This window comes from Brassica rapa, chromosome A08 (genome assembly GCF_000309985.2).
Source record: "Brassica rapa cultivar Chiifu-401-42 chromosome A08, CAAS_Brap_v3.01, whole genome shotgun sequence".
NCBI lineage: Eukaryota > Viridiplantae > Streptophyta > Magnoliopsida > Brassicales > Brassicaceae > Brassica > Brassica rapa.
Window position 1 is genome coordinate 321,602 of NC_024802.2, and position 26,684 is coordinate 348,285.

General features: G+C 31.2%; 4 protein-coding genes across 4 annotated transcripts in view; 3 read left to right on the forward strand and 1 right to left on the reverse strand.

The window, feature by feature from the left end:
* The first annotated feature begins 175 nt into the window (after window positions 1-175).
* LOC103832572 (probable WRKY transcription factor 10) overlaps window positions 176-26,684 on the forward strand; it is a 30,518-nt gene continuing 4,009 nt past the window's right edge. The window contains exons 1-5 of the mRNA XM_009108607.3: window positions 176-4,575; window positions 4,671-4,755; window positions 4,912-5,096; window positions 5,214-5,369; window positions 5,498-10,349. Coding sequence (XP_009106855.1) covers window positions 4,714-4,755; window positions 4,912-5,096; window positions 5,214-5,369; window positions 5,498-5,726 — 612 coding nt within the window. The 5' untranslated portion in view covers window positions 176-4,575; window positions 4,671-4,713 and the 3' untranslated portion in view covers window positions 5,727-10,349. The remainder of the gene's footprint in view (window positions 4,576-4,670; window positions 4,756-4,911; window positions 5,097-5,213; window positions 5,370-5,497; window positions 10,350-26,684) is intronic.
* On the forward strand, window positions 10,348-14,778 carry LOC117127323. The gene is made up of 3 exons (XM_033277366.1): window positions 10,348-13,367; window positions 13,441-14,412; window positions 14,508-14,778. Exons 1-3 carry the CDS (start codon window positions 11,985-11,987, stop codon window positions 14,574-14,576), a joined length of 2,424 nt encoding a protein of 807 aa, XP_033133257.1. The 5' UTR covers window positions 10,348-11,984; the 3' UTR covers window positions 14,577-14,778.
* LOC117127324 (uncharacterized protein At1g43920, Chloroplastic-like) lies at window positions 14,896-15,726 on the reverse strand. Its single transcript, XM_033277368.1, has 2 exons — window positions 15,376-15,726; window positions 14,896-15,287 (listed from the first exon to the last, which is right to left on the reverse strand). Exons 1-2 carry the CDS (start codon window positions 15,487-15,489, stop codon window positions 15,054-15,056), a joined length of 348 nt encoding a protein of 115 aa, XP_033133259.1. The 5' UTR covers window positions 15,490-15,726; the 3' UTR covers window positions 14,896-15,053.
* On the forward strand, window positions 15,959-26,554 carry LOC103832573 (probable WRKY transcription factor 10). Its single transcript, XM_033277367.1, has 4 exons — window positions 15,959-23,699; window positions 23,863-24,050; window positions 24,121-24,282; window positions 24,414-26,554. The coding sequence occupies exons 1-4, from the start codon at window positions 23,658-23,660 to the stop codon at window positions 24,763-24,765; spliced, it is 744 nt and encodes a 247-aa protein (XP_033133258.1). The 5' UTR covers window positions 15,959-23,657; the 3' UTR covers window positions 24,766-26,554.

A 26,684-nucleotide genomic window follows, 5' to 3' on the forward strand; every position in this document is an offset into this window, starting at 1 on the left:
ACTCGATAATATAAATCTATGATGCGAAAAATTTAATTTCTTAAAAACTTTCTAAATTTGTGAAATGTTACAATATATTTGAATATGACAATAAAACAATATTTTACTAGTCTTTATATATATAGTTATGATTTTAATAATGAAATAATAATCCGAAAATATATATATAGAAGAAGATACAAATACATGTGAAAGTTTGAAACAATCTATTCAATGAAAAAAATATACCGTAAACTTATTATGTCTTAAAAATTGATAGACACATATATATTATAATATATACCAATTTAGAATTGAAAACAAAATATTTATATAAAAATAAATGAAAGCAAAAACTGACGCGGTTGCGCGGATCGAGATCTAATTTTTGTTTATTTTTCAATTTTTTCTGGAGGAGAATATTTTCGCATTCGAACCCTCTTGTTAAACATTATAGTGGTCTATATCGTTTATACCCTTAATGAAAAAAATCTATAAATTAACTATAAAATAAAAACAAATCTCTCACGTTAAAAGTTATAGTGGTTAATATTGTATACCCTTAATAAATAAAAAATATAAGTTAGCTATGAAATAAAAATGAATCTAAATTATTGTGATTCGATAAGTGATTAAAATTAATAATAATAATTATTATCTAAAATCTAAAGATAATTCCTCTAAATATATTCTGTTGTTATGGATATGTAAGTACTCAAACAGAAAACCCATCTATGATGTTACACTATCTTAGGATATACCAGCTCTACTATCTTAAAGATGTTCATCCTCTATTTTAGTACATATTTATGTCATCATAAATTATAATAACAATCATAACAATTTCTCTCTATATTTTCTGATTTTCTTGATTTGTCATATTATCCATGATTTTAAGATAACTAATTAGTTTGATTAATAATATTATTTCAAATTTTATTTTAATATTTATATTTATCATGATATTTTAGATAATTAATAAACTGATATACATATAGATAAACATATATATATAATTTAATATATATACTTATCTCTATATTTAGAAAATTTAATTAATAAATAGATAGTAACAATAGAGATTAACAAGTTGGACAGATAATTCATAATTACGTATATCTTATATTGAGTTTATAATTTTATGACTAGTATTATAGCCACTTTCTCTGATTCTAATTGAAAATATTGATTTCAACACAAATTAATACAATATTAAAGTGAAGATTAAAGGTGAAACAACATTGAAAATAAATGTCATAAAATGTAAATTGTATACTTATGTTCAATATTTATATATATTTAGAAAATTAAGCAATCATATTCATATCCTAAAATAATTTAGTTGTATTTGTACATCACGAACATCAAATTATATTTTGATCCGTAAAATCACAAATGTTGTAAAAAGAAAATATCTAAAACCAAAATAGTAAATATTATATAAAAGACAAAATTAAAATATTAAAAAAAATATTAAAGCATGAAAAACTAGTATAAACCATCAAATATATTAAACTTTTTAAAAATACTAAACATGATATAAATATAATCTAAGAAATACAAAGATAATGTTCTATAATTTATTTATTTTTTTGCCTTTGTCTCACTGTTTTTAAAATCTAAATTATAGTGAATATATATGTTTATTAGGTGTTTTTATTTGTTGATGTTTTATGAGTTGTGATTGTTTATAATCTTTTCAATGCCATTTAATTTGTAGTCCACGAAAACAATAAGTGTTTAATTTCAAATCCAAGTTTCCTAATTTGATAATACTACAGAAAAGGTTTTCATCGTAAATGTACATGCCATAAATATAACTATGAAAAAAAGCATAATTTAATACATTGATTACCAATATGAGTATTAAAATTTTATAATTTATATTTATTAATTTAAATTTAGTGTTTAATTTAATAATTAATATATATATATATATAAACAATAAAATTAAAAATTATTTGAATATATATATATATATATATATATATTATTCTGCACAAGGCGCATGCCATCAACTAGTTAGTTATATAAACCTGTTTAATGTTCCAGTTAAGTTGATATTTATTGTAAACCCAATATTTCAACAATTTATCCTAAATAGTTTTTAAAAACTAATTATTTTGCTGTCAAAAAAAAAACTAATTATTTTATTTATTGTATAGGAGAGCATAAACAAAAACATAGACATGATCATATTCAACCTTCCTCTTTACATGATTTCCAGACTTCAGGTCAGACTTTCCCAGAAAAAAATGCATGATTATTTTCTCTCTTTTTTATTTTAGAACCAATATGTTATACTCCTACCATATATAATCTATTAAAATAATCTATTAAAACTGAAGTACAAATAAAAAATTGTCCTTACTTCATCTTAGTATTTACAACATTTGCCACTGATATTATCTCTACAACTTAACTAATTATATTGTTAGGCTTTCATGCCATTTTACAAAACCGAATAACAAGGCCATTAAGATTTGATTACACAATAATTTCATTTGTATTTCTATTTATCAAACCATAAATGGGTTTGATCTTTCGTGGCACTACAATCTCAGTTATGCATAAACTGGGTTATATATATTAGTAAACCAATATTGTTTAATCAAGTGCCAACATCTAAATTGAATTAACATTAAAAACCAGCACTATTGCATAACCTCGAAATTTAATTAACGAGAACATAAGTAAACCGGAATGTCGAGCAGTGCAAGTATCATACTGATCTCAATATATGCATAAATTGATTTATATATTAATAAACCAATATTGTTTAATCAAGTTCCAACATCTAACTGAATTAACAATAAAATCTAGAACTATAGCATAACTGTAGTAATTTTAATGTACTAGAACATCATTAAACCAGAATATATGTGTAACATGAATAAGATAAAATTTAAATTCATTTGGTTAAGTATATAATAATTGTAAATAAATATGTTTCGAAATTTATCTTTTACAAACAGAAAAATAAATGACTATAGATTTCCTAACGATTTAGTTGGACAAAGCATTAAAACAAGAATATCAGATTTTCTATCGATATGCTAAAATTAAAACGTTTGAGAGTCCTAAACTCATTGACTATCTTAACAGAACAAGTCCCTAAATTAAAGCTACATATTAATAACAATAATATACGACATCCGTTTCAAAATGTTATATATTTTAGATTTTTCACACATTTTAATAAAACATTTTTTTCTTAATTTTAAGTCAATAAAAATCTAATAAGTACAATTATTTGTTTAAAAAATTTACTATTAATTAGTAAAACATGGATTAAAAATGTAAAAAATAGATCTTTTTGAAACAGTTTTCTTTCTCTAGAATATGTAACTTTATGAAATGGAGGGAGTATAAACTTGCTAATCACACTTTACAATTAATTTTCCAATACAGTTTAATGAATAAAACCATATTAATATTTATTCTAATTGGTTTTATACTTATATATACAAACCTAATGATGTGAACAAACATCCAATAACTAATGTAAATTACCACTTCAATTTTTAATCAACATAGAATACACTATTATCAAGATCACAAATTATTCACACATATACAAATTTATAACAAATTGCTAAACAATAATAAATATTTGACATTACAAACCAAAAAACACCCGTGCGGATGCACGGGTCAAAGTCTAGTTAATCAATAAAACTATATCTTTGATTTACTTCTCTTGCTTTATTTATTTACTTCATGTTTTTGTAGTATGACGAACAACCATATCTTTAATCTTATAAAATCATTGTTAAATGTTATTAACCATTTATAAAAGTATTAAAATATTTATAAACATGTATAAATCAGTTATAGAATTCATAAAGTAATGTATAAGAATTTAGAAACTATTCTAAAGGCTTATAAAAGAGTTTTAAATAATGCATAAGTGATAATAAATATTTTAAAACATTTAATCACATTTAGAAATAAACCCACTCAACTAAAGATAAATCACAAAATAACCACTCAACTAAAAATTCGACGATAGAACTTCTCAACTTTAATTCTGTTAATTTCTGGCATCACCCGTCTTAAATTCCATGACGGAGGGTGACATATATTAACATAATTAAAATTGAGGATTTCTTCGTTGAATATTTTTTAGTTGAGTTTTTTTTTACGTTCTATTTTTAGTTGAAGGGGTTTTATTACTAAAAGTTCTATTAAACAAAATAATTTTAAACATCATTATATACTTAAGTTAGTCAAATATAATCTAATTTACTTAATTTAATTATTTTTAAGGATAAAATTTTCTTATTTGTCTTGAAATATATAAAATAGAGGAAAAGAAAATTTTGGTTAGCTTTTCGGTATTGTTTTGATAAAACCAAACCAAAATATATACACTGCTCATAAATATCAAAAAGGAAAGAAATCTAATTAAAAATCTTTTAATATATTCCTGACACTTGATGATAGAAAGTTTGACCATATCAATTGTTTCCAAAGTAAAATGGTTTGAGTTTTACTATAAAAATACCAACTTTCTCGTATACAATACACATTTCTTCTCTAATCATCATCCTCATATTCTTTGATTCGGTTAGCTTAGCTTCCTCTAAATAAAAGGTTTTTCCTTTTCATTTATAAATAAACTCTTTATTACAGATATTCTGTTTCTGACGATCTATTTGTTTGTGTGTACGTGTCTCATTACATTTCAGAGTTTTCTCCCCAACAAAAATAAGCGATTCTAAAGAAAAATTCATGGAGATGACGTCCTACTCGGCTTCACAATTGATTTTCAGCGTAGAATACAAACTTTACATATGATTATGAATGATAAAACTATACTTTGTTAGATCTTAGGCCTCAGTGTTCTTTCCAGGAGGAAAAGAAAAACAAATGAAAAATCCCAATCCTAAACCCTAACAGTTTATTTTCTTTGGTTACTTCTTTTTCCAGATTGCCCCTCCTTCTCCAGATGCCATTATCGGGCCTCCAGAGATGGTGGAAAGTTCCGGTGGCAATCATGCAACAATGATGATATCCAACAACGGTCTTCCTCATCAGCAGATGGACGTTGATCAGGCTCCTGAAGATCACAACATTATTGATCTAAACGTCGTTCCTTCATCTCCAAAAACAAGGTCCCAAGTTAACATCGTATAATCAACTATAGAATAATAAACTCCGTGACAAAAAAAAAAGACTAATAAACTCAACATCTTGATTAAATTAACCTAAATTACACAATTCTATCACAGGGAAGATGAGGTATCAAACATTATTGGAACCTTAAGAACGGGCAGATACAATGAAGGGGTCATAATTCAAATGGAAAGTGAAGAAAACAATCTTGACGATGGTTATAGCTGGAAAAAATATGGTCAGAGACTCATCATGGGGAACCAAAATACGAGGTTGTATAATATTTGTGTCAACAAGAGGCTTGCTTACTCTGAAATTAGTCTCACGCTTTGGGCAAAACCTAGATATTCGATGCTTAGTCTAAATATGTATATTTTTATTTTGGAAATGGTTTTCACAGGAGTTACTACAAATGCACATTTGCTGGGTGCGATGTGAAGAAGCATGTGGAGAGAAGAGCAGACAATGTGAAGTTATTGGTGATTACATACTATGGGAATCATGAGCACGATGCACCAGTTCAACGCAGAAAGTGTTACTCTCTAAAGAAGAGGTCAGGTTCTTCAATGTTTCAAGATGCTAGCAATCGAACCCCTCGTGTCAACAGCTCAGAAGGGGAAACAGTTTGATTGTATCAATCATATAGTCATATTATACTTCATTAATAGATTCGTATGTAACATGCCTGATTATATCCATCTTCCTTGATGTCAAGCCATTAAGTATTTGGGATTAGCTATGATATTTTTCTTTACAAGAAGTGTGTGAAGCCTTAAGTTTCAAGCCTTTGACTTGCTTTCCGAATAAGCGAGAAAGTGTGAAATTGAATTGGGTTTAATATTCTTTTTATGCTTTGCAGTACTTAGTTATATTTTACTTGCCAGAAACTCTCAAATTTCTATGGTTACAGCCACTACTTGAGTCTGACTAACAGATTCAAAGTCGCTAGATATAACTCAAATACATTTAATGTTTTTTTTCGTTTCTTATCTATCAAGACATTAATTGTCTATACATATAATGGATCATATTTTTAAAGAAAAGGAATCATTTTGAAGAAAGTTTTTTGTTGTTGATTTCTAGACATATATATATATATATATATATAGTGTTTCTTTCCATGTGTCTCTATTTTTATATATTGTATTAGTCTAATAGGTTTGATCTGTATTACATTTGAATTCCTTGTATTATAACCAGAGCCAGCATGAGCTCATTGGGTTGAAACATTTTAATGAGACTCTATCATATTTAACAGTCCCAAATTGTTGCAAAACATTATATTTGTATATTAGTTTGTAGAAATAATGAATTAACATGATATATATGAAAAATGTTTTTTTCTAATTTAAAAATTTATAATTATTAAAATTTATTTAAACTATTCCATGCATAAAATTTATTAATATTTAAAATTAAAGATTCAAAGTTGAATTTTGTCTTCTTATTTTTTTTTTGTTTAGATATAATTTGGATGGGACCCTATATTTCCATGACCGTTTTTTTGTCTTCTTATTTTGTTTTGGTTAGGTATAATTTGGAGGAGACCCCATATTTTCATGCCCAGGCTCTGTTTATTACTTAACTTTTAATGAACCCATATTACAAACAATTTTTGTGAAGAAAGGAAAATCAATGCGGCAGTGAAATAAAAGATTGTTAGGGGAAAGGCTAGTGGGTGAATTACAGTTTTTTCGTGGTCATAGGCTCCAGTTTCTCGTCAAATGGCTTATTGGCGAGATAGCCATATTTGGGTGCTAAATTAAGGAACTAACAATAATTTTTATATAATGCATTGTCAGGTTTTTTGGCTTCATTCCACCCGGTTATACCCCTTCAAGTTATTGGTTGCCGGTTCCATATTATAAAGTAAATGACATGGTAGTTTTGTGTCGCATAGTAACAATCACATATTTTACGGAGCGTGTGGGGCACCTGTATTCAAAGCATATATGTGCATTGTAGGGTGAGTACATGTTGAAAACGTATATTACATGGAAAGTTCTATTCCATATACTATATACAATGTTATTTGTTACGATTTGCATAGTACATCCATGACTAAATTACATAAAATAAAAATCTAATGGAGATTGGTACGAGAACACTTGACAATTAAATATAAACCCTCATCCATTGCAACCCAAATCTTTCAGAAATTAAACTCACCTTCCAGAATACCCTTCTATTTTGGATAATTAAGTGATGACAATGTTAACTTACTCATAATATATGTGCGGGTGAGTAAACGTTGAAAACATATATTACATGGGAAGTTCTATTCCATATACTACATACTATGTTATTTGCTATGATTTGCATAGTATATCCATGATTGATTTACATAAAATAGAAATCTAATGAAGGATTGGTACGAGAACACTTGACACTAAACAGTAAACCCAAGTTAGGGAAATATAAACCCTCATCCATTGCAATCCAAATTTTTCATAAATTAAACCCACCTTCCACAATACCATTTTATTCTGGATAATTAAATGATGCTACTGTTAACTTACTCATAATATGTGCGTTATAGGGTGAGTAAACATTTAAAATGTATATTACATGATAAGTGCTATTCCATATAATTCATACTATGTTATTTGCTACTAAATGTTTTAAATCCAGACTTGATTTACATAAAATAGAAATCTAATGGGGGGATAGGTAAGAGAGCACTTGACACTAAACACTAAACCCAAGTTAGGGAAATATAAACCTTCATCCATTGCAACCCAAATCTTTCAGAAATTAAATCCACCTTCCGCAATATCCTTCTACTTTGGATAAATTAAATGATGCCAATGTTAACTTACACATATTATATGTGTGTTATAGGGTGAGTAAACAGTTAAAACATATATTACATGATAAATGCTATTTCATATAATACATACTATGTTATTTGCTACTATGCCCCTTTTGCTACTAAATGTTTTAAATCCATAATTGATTTACAACAAAGATTGAAATAGTTGTTAATCCTTTTCTTGCCAATGGGTTCAAAGCTTGTCTCAAACAATCTACTTGGAAGGCCTAACTCATCCATGCCAAACCTGAAAAATTAAAGTAAGAACGGCAAACAGTGAGGACGGTGGAAGCTATAATATAGAATATAGAAAAGAATTATCACTCAAACAGATTTAAGTATAGATACGAATGGAAAATCACAAGATATAAAACTACAATTCCATGTAAAGTAGAATAATTTGAACTTAAAATTTTATTTTATTCCACACAATAATCAATATTTCTACACTATCTAATATGTATCGCTGATACAAAAAAAAACCAATTCAAGCTTAAGAAAGAATAAGCACAACCGAGTATAAATTGTAGAGCTCAATATACCTAACAGATCTGACATTCACCGTCAAGAAGGCTGTATATTTAACAGTTATAGGGGTTAACAAGTATAAGGCAGTGCTATTCCACACGAGAAATTAAATGCTTAAGTTGTGTAATTCAAAAGACTGACAGATTAAACAGAACGAGCAAAACATAAACATAAATCAAAATGACCAACTCAATAAATACATTGCAAACAAGGGAAGGTCAGCCAAGCAAAGCAGAATATCAAGTGATACTATCCCAAGTGGAATAGTCGGGTTTGTGAAGTTGGAGAGGAAAGGTATGTTACCAACCGCCGGTGAAATACTAACGCGGAAGACGATTGACAAGGGAATACGAAGGAGATGGAAAAGCTTTTGATTGCATGCGGATGCAATGCGTTGGAGCAAATCGGCCCCGGAGACCTTTCGACTTAAGAAAATTATCAAAGGAAATTAAAAAGGAAAGATGTGAAGTAGGGTAAGACACAATTTACTTTTGTGCGGTTAATAATTAATAATTTTAATTTATTTTTTTTGTCGGTTGCGCCGGTTATACGAAGGGATATTACAGTATTAATATGTATATTTAACGGCGTGTCTATGACTGTTAGGGGAAATGGCTAGTGGGTGAATTACAGGTTTTTTCGTGGTCATAGACCCCAATTTTTCATGAAGAGTATTTAGGCTCCGTTCCATATAACAAAAAATCGTATTTAAGTAAATATCCCTTTACTGTTTTTGGCGATGTTGACAATTTGATAATTCTTTTCTACCTTTCACCCATGTTCCCTTCTCTCTTTCCTATCTACTTAAAATCTCCAGAAACATTTTCACTTCTATTTCTACTGACTTCATCTGCACATTTTTCAACCATAAACAAGTTTAATCCATTGTTGCCCCTTGTTCACTCTCCTCGTTATTGTCATTGTCTCCTAGACCTCCTTGAAAACCACATATGAAAACGACATTATCCTGATTGAAACAGTTGTCAAGCCTCGCCATACCAATAACGTTTGTGGCGAGGCTCAGCGTTAATATTTCACCGCCGTGTTGTCAACTACATATGCTCCGTTCAACACATCATTATGTTCTAGCGAGTATGTCTCTTTAGACGAGATCATATGTAACTGCTCCGGTCGTTTATTCAAAATTAATCATGAAATGATATGGAAGATTTTACATGGTCTTATTGATAAACATATAATTAGAGAAAGAATGGTTTTTTTCCTGAGATTAAGACGAGGACATGAATCTCACATATTTCAACTGCGAGTAGTTGTAGCTATCATGTAACATTCTGGCTTGTCATTAACTGATAAATATATGGTTAGTTGCTATAGATTAGGTGTTATGAGGTGATACATGTTTTGTTATCTGTTAAGAACTGTGGTTGATGTTAATTGATAAATGGTTGGTTAAATGATACAAAGTATCATGTTTGATTAGCTGTTACAAAGCATGTTGCCGCTTTTTTAAAATGCTGGTAAAATGTTAAAAGTAGTTTTCGATAGTTGATACATGATTTATTAGATGCTGAAATAAATTAACATGATAATTTAATCATTACCTATTTAACTTCTACATTCTTGATGTTAACAATACGTAAACTATTATGTTTCGTCTAAATACTCCTAACTTATATGAGTATTTATTACTATATATATGTATGCAATTGATTCTTTTATAATTTACATGTAAATATAGGTCGCTAACAAAACATGCAGTATATGTTAATATAAATTGATACATTCGTTGGGAGCATACCTACGGATTGAGAAATTACCCACTAACAATTCATATCACACGTTACGGTAAAGTAGCAAATTTGGTTAACATACTAGTAATTTACACCCAAATTATTGAACGTATTGTGATTCTCTCTCCTTGAAACTAGCAACAGATTGTTAATTCTATAAGGTCCAGTAATTAATCGCAATCGATAATTCATCCAATCCAATGATTTTCAATTTCAGGAGCAAATAAGAATTTTTTTTTTTGACAAAATGTGAATTCATTTCATAGAAATGGCATTAAGATACAAGAAAGACTTGAATCTAAAGCTGCTAAGACTTAGCAATGAGCTATCTAAGAACCCCCCCCCCCCCCCCCCCCCCCCCCCAAAAGATTCTTAAACACAAGGTTAGGTCTGAGGGAAAATCTATTGGTACGCTTCAGATTGCTCTTCCATAAATATGGCTCTCTGAGAGATTTGCAGGAGGCATGTCTTTCTTTGGGTCAATGATTTATGACATACAAGGTGTCCAGCGTCGGCGGAATTATTGTGATGGTGAAAACAAATTGAAAAGGAGCAAAGAAGAGAAAAAGATCATACGAAAATGAAGAATATACTATCACGCGTTCAATAAATAAAAAGATAAAATGATTTGTCTGTCACTTTTGCTACAAAGAATGTGAATTTCCAGTTATAATTTCCTAATTTTAGCTAAAGTTAGGTATATTGAGTCAATTGACCCATTAAAGAATACACATATAATTTATGTTCATTTCATTAGTTGAAAACCAAGGTCAAACTAAATACGATTAACCTAAATCCATTCTATTAAAAGTACTTTGATGAAACTAGAATTTACCTAACATATAATTTTAAATTTTATAGACATTCATTAAGGATAACGTTCTAAATTAATTTTAAATGAATTAGTTTAAAAATTAACTAAATCATAATACTTTTCTATTTCCTTTTAGTTTAGTTATAAATATATATTTTCAATTCCGTTCAAAAGAAGAAATAAGAAACAAACATTAATTTTACTGTGATTTAAAATCAATATCATTGAAATTATATTAATTCTTTGATATTATTAAGTTTAATAATGTCAAATCAATTTCAAATTAATTTACTCATAATATATTTTTAAAATATAAATTTATATTATTTTTTATTATATTTAAATATGTTGAGGTAAATATATTTTAATAAATAATTCATTAATTTCATAATTAGTAATATAATACAATTATATATAAATATTAATTCGGTTTAAATTGATAAAAATTCTATAAAATCTATAATCCTAGTCTATTTTAACGAACAATAAATATTGTAAAATAAATATTTCAAAATCAGATTAAATTGATAGTTTAACCTATGTTATTTTTATTAGTATGAAATTAATTTCAGCTATTCCAATAAATAAATAAAATATCATGTACTGTCAGAATGCATTAAACTTGTCAACTAAATATGAAAATATAATTGTTAACATATCTTAAATCTTTACATCTATAGTGGGAAAATTGACTTTTAAATCCTCAACTTTCAAAAATAAGCCAAAAAAACCTTCAACTCCAAAATAGGCCATTTTAAACATGAACTCTTGGTCAAACACGAAAAAATCATCAACTATCGTTGACCATGCCTAATTAAACCTTTAATTAATGGTCCGTTAAATAATGGTTAACAGACGTTTAGTCACTAAACGTCGTCGTTTTGTCTAAACTAAAAAACCCTAATCTAATCGAGCAAAAGCCCCAATTCATCAACATCAAATCCCTAGTTTCTCAATTCATTTCTTTGCTAAGAGGGAAAAGATGGGTCCGAAGATGAGACGTAGCAACAAGAAAAAAGGTTCGAGTAGAGTTGAAAAAGAGGTTCAAACCGAGCAGACAGTAGTTGAAACTGTTGCAGAAAGAAACGATGGAGGAAGTGGAGAAAGAGAAGCGGGTAAAGAAGGAGAAGCGGGTCAACAAGGAGAAGCGGGTGGAGAAGGAGAAGTGGGTAACGAAGGAGAAGCGGGTGAACAAGGAGAAGCGGGTGGAGAAGGAGAAGTGGGCAACGAAGGAGAAGCGGGTGAACAAGGAGAAGCGGGTGGAGAAGGAGAAGACGATGGAGAAGATGATTGTGAAGCTATTGTCGATGATGATGAGGATGAGCTAGAAGAGGACGAGGTCAATGGAATCAGAGTCGATGAAGAAGATTGTGAAGATTTAGGAGTTCACTTTGGAGATGTTGCTAGAGAACCAGAGGAAGATATTGATGCAGACAGCGGCGACGACATCTGGGATGAAGATACCATTCCCGATCCATTATCATCTGACGACGACGAAGAAGCTGTGATTCGTAAGGAGACGCGTGCCAATACAGTCGACAGTGAAGAGCTCTTGTTCCTGGGAAAGACGTTCAACTGTGCTGCTGATTTCAAGGTTGCATTGCTAAGGTACTCTCTACGGACTAGGTATGACATTAAACTCTACAAGTCAAATGCAAAGCAGCTTGGTGCAAAATGTTCAGACAAAGAGACAGAGTGTCCATGGAGAGTGTATTGTTCTTATGAGAGGAGGAAGCACAAAATGCAGATTAAAGTCTACATCAATGAGCATATATGTCTGAGATCGGGCTACTCTAAGATGTTAAAAAGATCATCAATTGCGTCAATCTTCGAAGATAGATTGAGGATAAACCCGAAGTTCACTAAGAAGGAAATGGTTGCTGAGATAAAGAGAGAGTTCAATTTAATTGTCACTGAGGAGCAATGCGCGAAAGCCAAGTCAAAACTCTACCGAGAAAGGAAAGCTGGTCATGAATTACACTTCTCGCGCATATGGGATTATAAGGCAGAGCTGATGAGATCGAACCCATATTCTACTGTGGTGATTGAGACTATTCCAGGGGCTACTCCAACAAGCAAACAGCGATTTGATCGCATGTATGTTTGTTTTACATCACAAAGAGAAACTTGGGTTGAAAGTTGTAGGCCTATCATCGGGTTAGATGGTGCATTCTTGAAGTGGGATATCAAAGGCCATCTACTAGCTGCTGTTGGAAGAGATGGAGATAATAGGATAGTACCAATCGCATGGGCTGTGGTTGAGATTGAGAATAATATCAATTGGGAATGGTTTGTGAAGCTCATCAAAGCTGATTTGGGACTGGAAAGTGGTGCTAAGATCACAATAATCTCGGACAAGCAAAAGGTATGCCGTAGCTCATGACAACAACTTTTTCCCTTCAACAACCTTCTAAAATTGTGTATTGGCGTTCTTGTAGGGACTGGTGAATGCTGTGAAAGAAGAGCTTCCAGATGCTGAACATAGAATGTGTGCAAGACACATTTTAGCCAACTGGAAGAGAGATAGCAAAGATCCACAACTAGAGATTCTATTTTGGAGAATAGCACGCAGCTACACCGAAGGAGATTACAAGGACAATCTGAAAGCCCTTAGGGATTTTAGTCCAGGTGCGTATGATTCTCTACTTAGAACAAACCCTGAAGCATGGTCTAGGGCTTACTTTAGAATAGGATCATGTTGTAATGACAACCTCAACAACCTTAGTGAGTCTTTCAATAAGACCATAAAGGAAGCCAGAAAGAAACCGTTGCTTGAGTTATTAGACGACATAAGGAGACAGTGTATGGTTCGTAATGCCAAAAGAGCTTTGGTAGCTTCACGGTTGAAGACAAGATTCACTAAGAGAGCACATAAGGAAATAGAAGCTACTAAAGAAAAGGCAAAGGATTGCAGAAGGTTTACAGCTTGTGGAGATCTTCATGAGATTGTAGAATCTGATATTGCATACACGGTGGATATGCAAGCTAGAACTTGCGGCTGTATAAAGTGGCAGTTGACAGGCATACCGTGTATCCATGCCTCATGTGTTATCATGGCGAAGAAGCTAAGCTTTGGTGACTTTGTGTCTAACTATTACACAGCGAACATGTGGCGGTTAACCTATTCTCGTGGTATTAGACCTGTTCAAGGTATGAAATTATGGCCTAGACTTAATAGGTTACCTGTCTTACCACCGCCCTATAGATTAGGAAACCGAGGTCGACCAAGCAACTATGAGAGAAAGAAAGGCCAAAATGAATCTTCTTCATCAACAAAGTTATCTCGAGATAGGCGTGTGATCACCTGTTCTAACTGCCATGAAGAAAACCACAACAAAGCTACATGCACAAATTCCACTGTTGAGCCACCACCAAAAAGGCCAAGAGGACGACCAAGAATTCATTTTCAGGTACGGTTACACCTTAACAAATCACTTTTCATATTGTTCAAGTTAGCATACAAGTTAGCATATTAAGACATCTTTGTTTTTTTTTTATTCTTTAGGGAGAAACATCGGAAGGGCTGTCTCAAGGACCATCACAAGAGATTCCTCAAGGATCACAAATAGGATGAAGTGTTTTCGGCTGTCTTATGGAATGCTTTGTCTCAGATGTCTCAGTTTTATGTTTTCTGTTTGCGGTTTTCTTGTGTTTTGGATGCTCTGTTTCGGAAATGTGTGTCTTATATTTGGATGATGTGTCTTGTATCTTGGATGCTTTTTGGATGCTTTGTTCTGTGTTTCAGGATGCTTTATCTATGTTAAAGATGTTTAAGATGGTCTTGTATCTTGGATGATTGTATTTAAGATGGTTTCAGGTTGTAACAAATCAAAAATGTATGCACAAATATCTGATTCATTTAGACATAAGAACACAATGTCATACCAAATCTCTTACCATAATGTCATACATTATCAAAGAAGACAGTCATAACAAGGCAAGTCTCTTACCACAAAGACAATACATAAGCATCATACATCATCATACATTATCAGAGAAGACAATCATAAACAAATCTCTTACCACAAAGACAATGACAATCATAATATGATCAGTAAAGCACATACACAACAAACGCTGCACTGACAAAGAGAGAATACACCATAAGAGTTTTGATCATCACTTTGTTCTTCTGAATTTCGACTTTGTTGTTCAAAGCAACTTCCATCAAATCTTCAATATCAGCCTTCATCTTTGCAATTTCGATTTCATGGACTGCTACTTTAGGCAATACATCTTCAACCTCTTCAAGTACAGCTTCTTCCACCCATTTGAACAAGTGATCCTTTAAATTGAAGAAAATCAAAGGCACATTACACATACTGCTCACAATACATAAAATCGAAGTCACCTTACTCATAAAGCCACATTACCTCTCCTCTGGTTTCACAACGGTAGAAGGGACGTCCTGGATTCTCTTGGGTGCCTGATGTGAACGTCCTTATCTCTCCTCCACATCCACAATTCGAAGGAATCCCACGGTTCATGATGCTAGGAAGAGATGAAGAAAGAGATGAGATAGAGAACGAGAGAGCTTTGTGTGAAGAAACTAGGGATTTGATGTTGATGAATTGGGGCTTTTGCTCGATTAGATTAGGGTTTTTTAGTTTAGACAAAACGACGACGTTTAGTGACTAAACGTCTGTTAACCATTATTTAACGGACCATTAATTAAAGGTTTAATTAGGCATGGTCAACGATAGTTGATGATTTTTTCGTGTTTGACCAAGAGTTCGTGTTTAAAATGGCCTATTTTGGAGTTGAAGGTTTTTTTGGCTTATTTTTGAAAGTTGAGGATTTAAAAGTCAATTTTCCCCATCTATAGTTATAGTAGGTGACTTTTATGTGCTCATAGACATGTTTAAATATCAACAAAGTAAATATCAAAAAAATTGGATAATATTTCATTTTTCATTTTTAATCTTCTCATAATTTATATGTATGGTTTGTTATAACAATATTATGTTACTTTAATTAGACATGTGATTTTGGATATATAATGTCTATTTAGTTTGATTATTACTTGAGTATATTGAATTGTATTTACTTCTATGAATTCTACCATGATAATTTTCTTATTAATAGATTAAAATTTTAATTAATATTTTTACAGTATTTAGTTTAGTTGGTGTCTTCGATTTAAATATATTTTTGTAATTATTTTGAGAATCAAACGAAATGAAAAACAAACTAAGGATGAATATAAGGATGATTTTCCTTCAAGTCAAGCCATTAAGTATTTGGGATTAGCTATGATTTTCTTCTTTACAAGAAGTGTGCGAAACCTTAAGTTTCAAGCCATTGAATTGCTGAGGCATTGATCCGAATAAGCGAGAAACTGTGAAATTGAATTGGGTTTAATATTTTTTTTTTCTTTTGAAAAAAGGCATTCTATTTAAATTGGAGAAAGAAATGAAAAGAGTCACAGCCTGCCAGCAATGTGTTTATAGGCCCATATTACAAACCCATATGAATAAAACATAATTGAAACCCAACTGATTAGTGAGATAATGCCCAAGTTTGGGAAGGCCCAAGCACTTGTAGAGAGAATTCTCGACTTTACGAGTTCCAGACGGAGAAAACAGAGGAGAGGATGCTGGACCTCCTCTATTTTTAATTAAAAAATAAATTAAAAATAAATAGAAATTAAGAAGAAAAGACTATAAAATCTAAGGACTTGATATATTTACTAACTTATGTCATTACTATCCTATTTAGATCCGACCCAGACCTAGACCCAAACCCAAAAACCTATCCAACTTTAACCCTAATCTTCTTCTTCTTTCTTCTCTTTTCTTCTCCATTAATATTTTTTCACCTTGAAGCAAAATCAAAAAAATTCTTCAACCATCCACCAAATTTCTCTTTCTTATCCCAAATCGATCAACCCCGAATCATATTTAATCAATTTTATCTTATCTAGAAGCAAATTTCATGTTATACGTACGAGATTCAAAATATAAAAAATACGCAGAGTATTACTAATACAACTAGTACAACTTCAACTAATATAACTAGTACAACTCAAATTAGTATAACTAGTATAACTATCACGAGTATAACTAGTATAAATAGATTGAGTATAACCTTTATAATTGATACAACTTCGCAATTAATAAGGTGATTTTTAATTTTTTTTGTTTTCGGAGTATGAAGATGACAGAAACGATGATCATGTATAACCTATAAGATATGTTCGTCTAATATTCCCCGTCATGTTTGTATCAAATACATGAATATGTTATTTTAATAGTATTCTATTTGGATAGTGATTTGTTTATAAGTTGTACCAGTTATACGAGTTGTACTATTTTTGAAAAAAAATCGCCTTTTTTTTGCTCTCAAAGCCAAAAAAATAGATGCGGAACCAGAAAAGTATTCAGCCATGGTTCCAAAAAAAACGAGTTACCTGGAAAAAAAAAGGAGGGAGCATCGGCGATGAGTAAGAGTGACTGACTCACTGGCGATTAACAAAAAAAAAGGACTCCACTGTGAGGAAGAGGGATGCCACAATGAAGAAGAAAGATGCAATGATGAAGAAGAGAGATGCAACAAAGAAGAATGAAGTTGTCGCGAAGAAGAGTGAAGTCGTGACAAATAAAATAGATGCAATTTTGTCATCATATACCATTTACGATATTTGTTTGTTTATTTCATATGTAAAACATGATTTAGTAGCCGTGTTAATTATATTAGCTACATATTATACATAAATTATAACATTTATGCACATTTAAAACAATACTAAGTAAAATAACAAGTAGTTGTACCAGTTTTCTAGTTATACCGACTATACACAGTTGTACTAGTTTTTGAGTTGTACTAGTTTGTGCATAGTTGTACATTGGCAGTGAAATCGAAAAATATTAGTTGTACCACATAATAAATACATTTACCTTAGTTGTACCGCTTATTTATCTTTACATGTCTTTGCCCGGTTACAATAAAATCATCCATTTCGTCAAAATACATTTCACGAATGTTTTTGAAAAATTAAGTGGATAAACAAGTTAACAAACCTTAAACTTATAAGGTAGATCATGTAAATTTATGGAGTTGTGTAATAGTTTTCAAAAAAAAAATTCAAAACCTCAAATAAATTAAGAGAAACTTCTGAGTACATACCAATTAGGATATTTGATTGTTTTTCTTATATGAAATACCAAATTGGTTGTCATTTTCTGAAATGTGAAAGTTATACTAGTTGTACCAGTAATACTCATATATATATACTAGTTGTACCAGTAATATATATATGTCTAGTTTTAGAGATTGTGCCAATATTTTACATCATATATTGGTAAAAATATGTTCGATGTTTGTTTATCATAATAATATGACGGATCAACGAGCTATTTCCCCACATGAACTATCGCATAGCATCAGATGTCTCTCAGACTATTGCCTCATTTTATATATCCCCTAAAAAATAGTTTGAGATTGATTTCTCCACAAATGTTGGTTTAGGAAAAAATTGGTATAATCACCGGTACAGACCATCAAACCGTAAAATAAAACCGAAAAACCAGTTTTGAACTCAACACTTGACCAAGTTTTACCCGACCCATTAAACCCTCTTTTAAAATCTCCAATGGTACACGTGAAGAACCCTAAAATTATTTTTTTTAAAAAAATTTGATTGTTTGAATCTTCATCGATCAGAAATGGTGATGTATGGGTCGTCAAATTCTGCGTACAGAGCTTTGAGTGGTCACTTTCCGAGTTCTCGTCTGGTCAGAATCAATGAGCCAAGGTGGTGAAATGAAAAAGCTTGAAAAATTGAAATTACAAGTGTTATATCATAGTTTATGATATGGGTCTATTATATTTGGATAAAACCCACAAGATTTAGTTAAGAAAGCTGTGAAATCGTGAAAAGAGAGTGAAAGTTGGGACATTTAGGATCTGCAAATCGCATAGGGTAGAAGACGAGGACAAAATCGTCATTTATATTCATTTAATTAAAATCAAAACTTCATAAAGTGCGATAGAACTAGCTCGAACTCGTGACCTGTAGTGCTAATTTAAAATGCAACAACCACCAACCTATGGATCTTCATTACAGTTTACCATATGTAATATATATAACAGCCAAGAAACACATCCTCGTTATAAGGCTTCATCTCCTCGGCTCAGCTTCTCTGCAACTAATATCATCTCCACGAAAAATATATAATCTCTAGGCCTTTAGTCTTCGTTCTTCAACTTCAGTCTTCTCTACCAAATTTCACTTTTGCTTTCATCTTCGTATTGAAACACTCAGATTTTTTTTACCTAGATTTCTATTTGGGGTTAATTGTCGGGTGTGGGTTTCGGGTTAACAAATTTTCGGGTGTGGGTTATTGGTTATTGGTTTAAGAGATATAATCGGATCCTAATCGGGTCTTACATGGTTTATAATCGGTTAAATAATGTTTTCGGTTTAGTTTTTATATAGTAAACCAAAATAATTAATTTGTATGGGTTTATAAGTTTGGAACTTTAAATTCAAGGGGAAATAAGTATTTAACTTTTGTTTCATGGAGAATTAAATTTGAAACTTTTTTCTCGGGGATATAGAGGACAATGCAATAGTTTGGGAGACATCTGATGCTATATGATAGTTCTCGTGGGGAAATAGCTTGTTTTCCCTAATATGACTAATATAGTTAACAAACCTTAAAAATATAAAGTGTATAATGTAGTAATTTAACAACAATTGAAAAATTTTAAATAAAATAGAAGATGTTTTTCATCATTTACAAATTAGGATATTTGCTTGTTTATTTATGTGTAAAAATAAATTATTAGTCGTGTCTAATAACTATTTATTATATATAAATTATAATATTTATATACCAGTTATACAATTTCTTAATAATGTTTAGTTGTACAAGTAATATTAGTTATACTCAGTCAAATGAAAGAATGACATAAAAAATATGTGTGGTTGTGAATTGTTTACATGGTTTAGATTAAAAAAAAAAGAAGAGAGAAGGAAAGATAAATGTAAATTTGATGGTCAAGATTAAAACAAAGGGATAAGATCTGATGGCTAAGGTTGAACCATCATTAATAGCAAAATGGTCATTTACACAGCCATTGTCCTATGTAGATTCATTTAGGTGGTTGGAGATTTTTTTTCATCTATTTGTCCCATTTCAGATTAAAGTCCAGGAGGAGAGGCGAGGGGAGGTGATGATCGTCTCAGGGGGCTTGAAAATTTGTCTATGCAATCTGTCGTTCCGCTCAGACCAAATCATGTAAAATTGCTGAAGATCGGTGATGGTTCGGTCCCAGGAGGCATTCGGCGTCGTTCTGCTTCGTCGTGCTATGGTCGACCAGATCCGCCAAGAGTAGCTGCGTTGTTGCAGAGAAGTCAGGAGGGATCAGTAGGCAATCCCCAGCTCAGCAATCGATCTCGGGTGGGACACCGATCTAAGAGCAGGAGCCATGTCAGAAAGCTGTGCTTAGGGATACCTTGTCGCAGCCAAACGATGTTGAACCAAGGAACAGTCGGATTGTGGGGCTTTAGTGATCTTCTTCTTGATTTAGCGTAACAGAGGAGATGAAGCCTTGTAGGAGTACTTGTGCCTCTGATCTTGCCGGTGGGAGGATCCAATAACCATCAACAAACAGGTCTGAGACGGTGGCATGTCTTGGGATTCCTAATCTCGAGTGCGGTTGGAGATGAAGGAAGTCTGCCATGTTACCATGGGGGGACCAGTTATCACTCCAAAAACGAGTGCGTCTTCCATTCCCTTAATCGAAGTAAGCGCTTGACAAGCCATGAATGGTTGTTTGATTCTTTTATTGTCCAGAAATTGGAGCGATCACCAGATAGGATTTCCTCAACAAACCAAGCAATTTTTGGGTTTAATATTCTTGTTATGCTTTGCAGTACTTAGTTATAGTTTCCTTGCCAGAAACTCTCAAATTTCTATGGTTACAGCCACTACTTGAGTCTGAGGCATTCTCCTCACTAACAGATTCAAAGTCGCTGCATATAACTCAAATACATTGAATGTTTTTCGTTTCTTATCTATCAAGACATTAATTTTATATATATAATGGAGCATATTCTTAAATAAAATGAATCATTTCGAAGAAAGTTTTTTGTTGTTGATTTCTTGGCATATATATATAGTGTGTTTCTTTCCATGTGTCTCTATTTGTATATTGTATTAGTCTAATAGGTTTGATCTATATTATCTTTGAATTCCTTGTATTATAACCAGAGGCAGAATGAACCCATTGGATTGAAACATTTTATGAGACTCTATCATATTTAACTGTTCGAAATTGTTACAAAACATTACATTTATATATTAATTTGTAGAAATAATGAATTAACATGATATATATGACAAAATATTTTTTAATTTGAAAAAAATATAATTATTAAAATTTATTTAAACTATTCAATAGATAAAATTTAGTAATATATAAAATTAAAAAATTCAAAGTTAAATATATTTGTGTCTTCCAATTTTGTTTTGTTTAGGTATAATTTGGATGGGACCCCATATTTTCATGCCTGGACTCTATTTATTACTTAATTTTTAATGAACCCATATTACAAACAACTTTTGTGAAGAAAGGAAGATCAATGCGGCCGTGCAAGAAAAGAAGAGTATTTAGGTCCACATAACAAAAAAAAAACCATAATGAAGTAAATATCCTTTCACTAGTTTTGGCGCTGTTGACAATTTGATAATCTTTTTCTATCTAACTATTTTTCACCCACGTTCTCCTTCTCTTTCCTTATATTTCTAGTGACTTAATCTGCACATTTTTTAACCGTAAACAAGTTTAATCCGCTGTTGGCCCTTGTCCCCTGTCCTCGTTATTGTCACTGTCTCCTATACCTTCTTGAAAACCGCAGATAAAAACGACATTACACTGATTGAAACAGTCGTCAACCATCGCCATACCATGGATAACGTTCGTGGCGAGGTTCAGCGTTAATGTTTCACTGCCGTGTTGTCAGCTACATATTCTCCGTTCAATACATCATATGGTTCTAGCGAGTATGTCTCTCTAGACGAGATCATTATGTAACTGCTCCCGTCGTTTCTTCAAAATTGATCATGATATGATATGGAGGATTTTAAAGTGATTCATGGTGTGTAACAGAGAGATCTTTGATTCACAAGTTGGTAAAAGCACATGGTTTTATGGATAAGCCTATAGTTATAGAAAGAATGGGTTCTTCTTGAGATCAAGACGACGACCTGATTAATTTTGACCATATTGTACGTATTTTATGTATGTTAAATATGTATGGCTTATCCATAAGCACACAAATGTTATCATACATATTTAACATACATAAAATACAGACGACTACCCTCAATTGAAATGTATTTTATGTATGTTAAAATACATAAAGAATTTTTTTTTTATTTGTATTAATTCAAAATAAATTTATCTCTAATTTCATTTTTTATTTTCAATATTTTGGTGTCACTTTATCTAATTACATATAAGCACACAAATGTTATCATACATATTTAACATACATAAAATACATACAAATACATAAAGCACATGGTCTTATGGATAAGCCTATAGTTATAGAAATAATGGGTTCTTCTAATTACATATAAGCACACAAATTCTTTATTTATAATTTATATTTAATGGTAATTATTAATTTATGCTTTTAATGAGATCATATATTTAATTGATATTTTTCTCAATATTATTATTATCTTATTATCATATTATTTTATCGAATTATATCATATTTTATATTGTTTCATCTTAAGACCGGAAATTTGTTAATTTATAGAGTTTACTGTATATTGTATAAATAGTTAATCTTTACTTAAAAAACTGCATAATCTAAAACTGATTTAATTGTAAGCATAACCTAGACTATTTTTTTAAGATAATATATTAATAACTAATATTATTACGATATTCTATCTAGCTTAATCTGTTATATTAGTTATATAAACTAGTTTAATGCTCCAGTTACGATGATATTTATTGTAAACCCAATATTTCAATAATTTGTCCTAAAGATTTATTTTTATAATTAATTATTTTCTTTATTATATAGCAGAACATAAAACATAAATACAAACATAAACATGATCATATTCAAAACGAAATTCTAAACATCATTATATACTTAAGTTAGTCTTCAAAAAATAAACTTAAGTTAGTCAAATATAATCTAATTTACTTAGTTTAATTATTTTTAAGGATAAAAGTTTCTTATTTGTCTTAATACATATAAAATAGAGGAAAAGAAAATTGAATTTTGTATAGTTTGGTTAGCTTTTTGGTATTGTTTTGATAAAACCAAACCAAAATATATACACTGCTCATAAATATCAAAAAGGAAAGAAATATAATTAAAAACCTTTTAAAGTATTGCTGACACTTGATGATAGAAAGTTTGACCATATCAATTGTTTCCAAAGTAAAATGGTTTGAGTTTTATTATAAGAATACCAACTTTCTCGTATACAATACACATTTCTTCTCTTATCATCTTCCTCATATTCTTGATTCGGGCTAGCTAAAAGGTTTTCATTTTCATTTATAAATAAACTCTTTATTACAGATATTCTGTTTCTGACGATCTATTTGTTTGTGTGTACGTGTCTCATTACAGTTCAGAGTTTTCTTCCCAACAAAAATAAGTGATTCTAAAGAAAACTTCATGGAGATGACGTCCTTCTCGGCTTCACAATTGATTTTCACCGTAGAATACAAAATTTACATATGATTATGAATGATAAAACTATACTTTGTTAGATCTTAGGCCTGAGTGTTCTTTCCAGGATGAAAAGAAAAACAAATGAAAAATCCCAATCCCAATCTTAAACCCTAACTGTTTTATATTCTTTGGTTACTTCGTTTTCCAGATTGCCCCTCCTTCTCCAGATGCCATTATCGGGCCTCCAGAGATGGTGGAAAGTTCCGGTGGCGATCATGCAACAATGATGATATCCAACAACGGTCTTCCTCATCAGCGGATGGACGTTGATCAGGCTCCTGAAGATCACAACATTATTGATGTTCTAAACGTCGAACCTTCATCTCCAAAAAGAAGGTCCCAAGTTAACATCGTATAATCAACTATAGAATAATAAATTAACCTAAATTACACAATTCTCTCGCAGGGGAAATGAGGTATCATTATCAAACATGATTATAGCCTCAAGAACGGGCAGATACGATGAAAGGGTCATAATTCAAATGAAAAGTGAAGAAAACAATCTTGACGATGGTTATAGCTGGAAAAACTATGGTCAGAAACTCATCAGGGGGAACCCAAATGTGAGGTTGTATAATATTTGTTTCAACAAGAGGCTTGCTTACTCTGAAACTAGTCTCACGCTTTGGGCAAAACCTAGATATTCGATGCTTAATCTAAATATGTATATTTTTATTTTGGTATAAATGGTTTTCACAGGAGGTACTACAAATGCACATTCAGTGGGTGCGACGTGAAGAAGCATGTGGAGAGAAGAGCAGACAATGCGAAGTCATTGGTGATTACATACTATGGGAATCATGAGCACGATGCACCAGTTCAACGCAGAAAGAGTTACTCTCTAAAGAAGCGGTCAGGTTCTTCAATGTTTCAAGATGCTAGCAATCGAACCCCTCGATTAGGCAGGCCACCTTTTTCCTCTTCGGCCTTTCAGGTTTTCCCTCCTTCGTTGGAACCACACCTTGGTATGACACAGATCAATATGAATGGACTCTCTAAACTGCCGAGTTTACCAGCCAACCAGATGGTACATAGGTATACATGGGGATAAGGGATCGTCTATTTCTTAACCTTTGTGTCAACCTTTAGATAGTAAAACCTTAACCAAAAAAATGATGTAAACCCTTTTTATATCCTTAGTGATATACAATAATGTACAAGATATAAAGTCTTGTAGTCATCCCTTTCATCATGGTTTTTAATGCATATTATCTTTAAGTTGACCTGTTTAATTTCAAACAGTCAGAGATGGTTAATCCAGATAAACAAATAATAATTTCTCTTTCTATGGGCTTTCTTTACGTGTTTTGTAGATTTTTTTCTTCAAAAAAGTCCTTCATGCCTTCGTGTAATTCACTGTTTCGTTAAATTATGTGTATGGTTAAAACAAAATTGGTCTAAAATGTGTATGGTTAAGTTAAAGTTTGAACCGATTGTAGATAGGTCTATGATTTGCCTTTCAGGTGAAAAGAGCACAAACCGGGTTCAAGCAGGTTGTCTAGTTTCTATTTAAACCGATCATTGGTGACTCGGTTCAGTCGGCAAGGTTAAGGCTAAATCGTGTCAACAGGTCAGAAGGGGAAAAAATTGATTGTATCAATCATATAGTCATATTATACTTCATTAATAGAGTCGTATGTAACATGCCTGATTATATCCATCTTCCTTCAAGTCAAGCCTTTACGTATTTAGGATTAGCTATGATTTTCTTCTATACAAGAAATGTGTGAAGCCTTAAGTTTCAAGCCACTGAGTTGCTGAGGCATTGATCCGAATAAGCGAGAAAGTGTGAAATTGAATTGGGTTTAATATTCTTGTTATGCTTTGCAGTACTTAGTTATATTTTCCTTGCCAGAAACTCTCAAATTTCAATGGTTACAGCCACTACTTGATCGAGTCTGAGGCATTCTCCTCACTGACAGATTCAAAGTCGCTGGATATAACTCAAATACATTTAATGGTTTTTTTCGTTTCTTATCTATCAAGACATTAATTGTCTATATATATAATGGATCATGTTCATAAAGATAATGAATCATTTTGAAGAAAGTTTTTTGTTGTTGATTTCTTGGCATATATATAGTGTTTCTTTCTATGTGTCTCTATTTGTACATTGTATTAGTCTAATAGGTTTGATCTGTATTACATTTGAATTCCTTGTATTATAACCAGAGCCAGTATGAACTCATTGGGTTGAAACATTTCAATGAGACTATCATATTTAACAGTCCCAAATTGTTGCAAAACATTATATTTATATATTAATTTGTAGAAATAATGAGCTCTGTTTATTACTTAACTTTTAATGAACCCATATTACAAACAACTTTTGTGAAAAAAGGAAACTCAATGAGGGCAGTGAAATAAAAAAAAGAGTTTAGGTTCCATATAACAAAAAAAACATAATTAGGTATTATGAGCTGTTACATTTCAATTGCGAGTAGTTGTTGCTATCATGTAACATTTTAGCTTGTCATTAACTGATAAATATATGGTTGGTTGCTATAAATTAGGTATTATGAGCTGTTACATGTTTTGTTATATGTTAAGAACTGTGGTTGATGCTAATTGGTAAATGGTTGGTTAGATGATACAAAGTATTGGTTGATACATGTTTGATTAGCTATTACAAATCATGTTTCCGCTTTTTTAAATGCTGGTAAAAAGTTAAAAATAGTTCTCGATAGTTGATACATTATTCAATCATTATCTATTTAGCTTCTACATTCTTGACGGTTAACAATGATCATATTATACGTAAACTATTATGCTATTGATTCTTCTATGATTTACATGTAAATATAGGTCGCTAACAAAGATGTAGTATATGCTAATATAAACTGATACATTCGTTTGGACCATACCTTCGGATAAACAAATTACCCACTAACAATTTATATCACACTTTATGATAAATTTTAGCGTTCAACGAATTTGGTTAACATACTAGTAATGTACACCCAAATTATT

Coding starts and splice junctions, on each gene's coding strand:
- LOC117127324 (XM_033277368.1), bottom strand. CDS start 15,489: ATGAACCGTGGGATTCCTTCGAATTGTGGATGTGGAGGAGAGATAAGG. Junction 15,288..15,375: donor GTTGTGAAACCAGAGGAGAG/GTAATGTGGCTT, acceptor TTCAATTTAAAG/GATCACTTGTTCAAATGGGT.
- LOC103832573 (XM_033277367.1), top strand. CDS start 23,658: ATGGAGATGACGTCCTTCTCGGCTTCACAATTGATTTTCACC. Junction 23,700..23,862: donor CTTCACAATTGATTTTCACC/GTAGAATACAAA, acceptor TTCGTTTTCCAG/ATTGCCCCTCCTTCTCCAGA. Junction 24,283..24,413: donor AGGGGGAACCCAAATGTGAG/GTTGTATAATAT, acceptor TGGTTTTCACAG/GAGGTACTACAAATGCACAT.
- LOC117127323 (XM_033277366.1), top strand. CDS start 11,985: ATGGGTCCGAAGATGAGACGTAGCAACAAGAAAAAAGGTTCGAGTAGA. Junction 13,368..13,440: donor TAATCTCGGACAAGCAAAAG/GTATGCCGTAGC, acceptor GCGTTCTTGTAG/GGACTGGTGAATGCTGTGAA. Junction 14,413..14,507: donor GACCAAGAATTCATTTTCAG/GTACGGTTACAC, acceptor TTTATTCTTTAG/GGAGAAACATCGGAAGGGCT.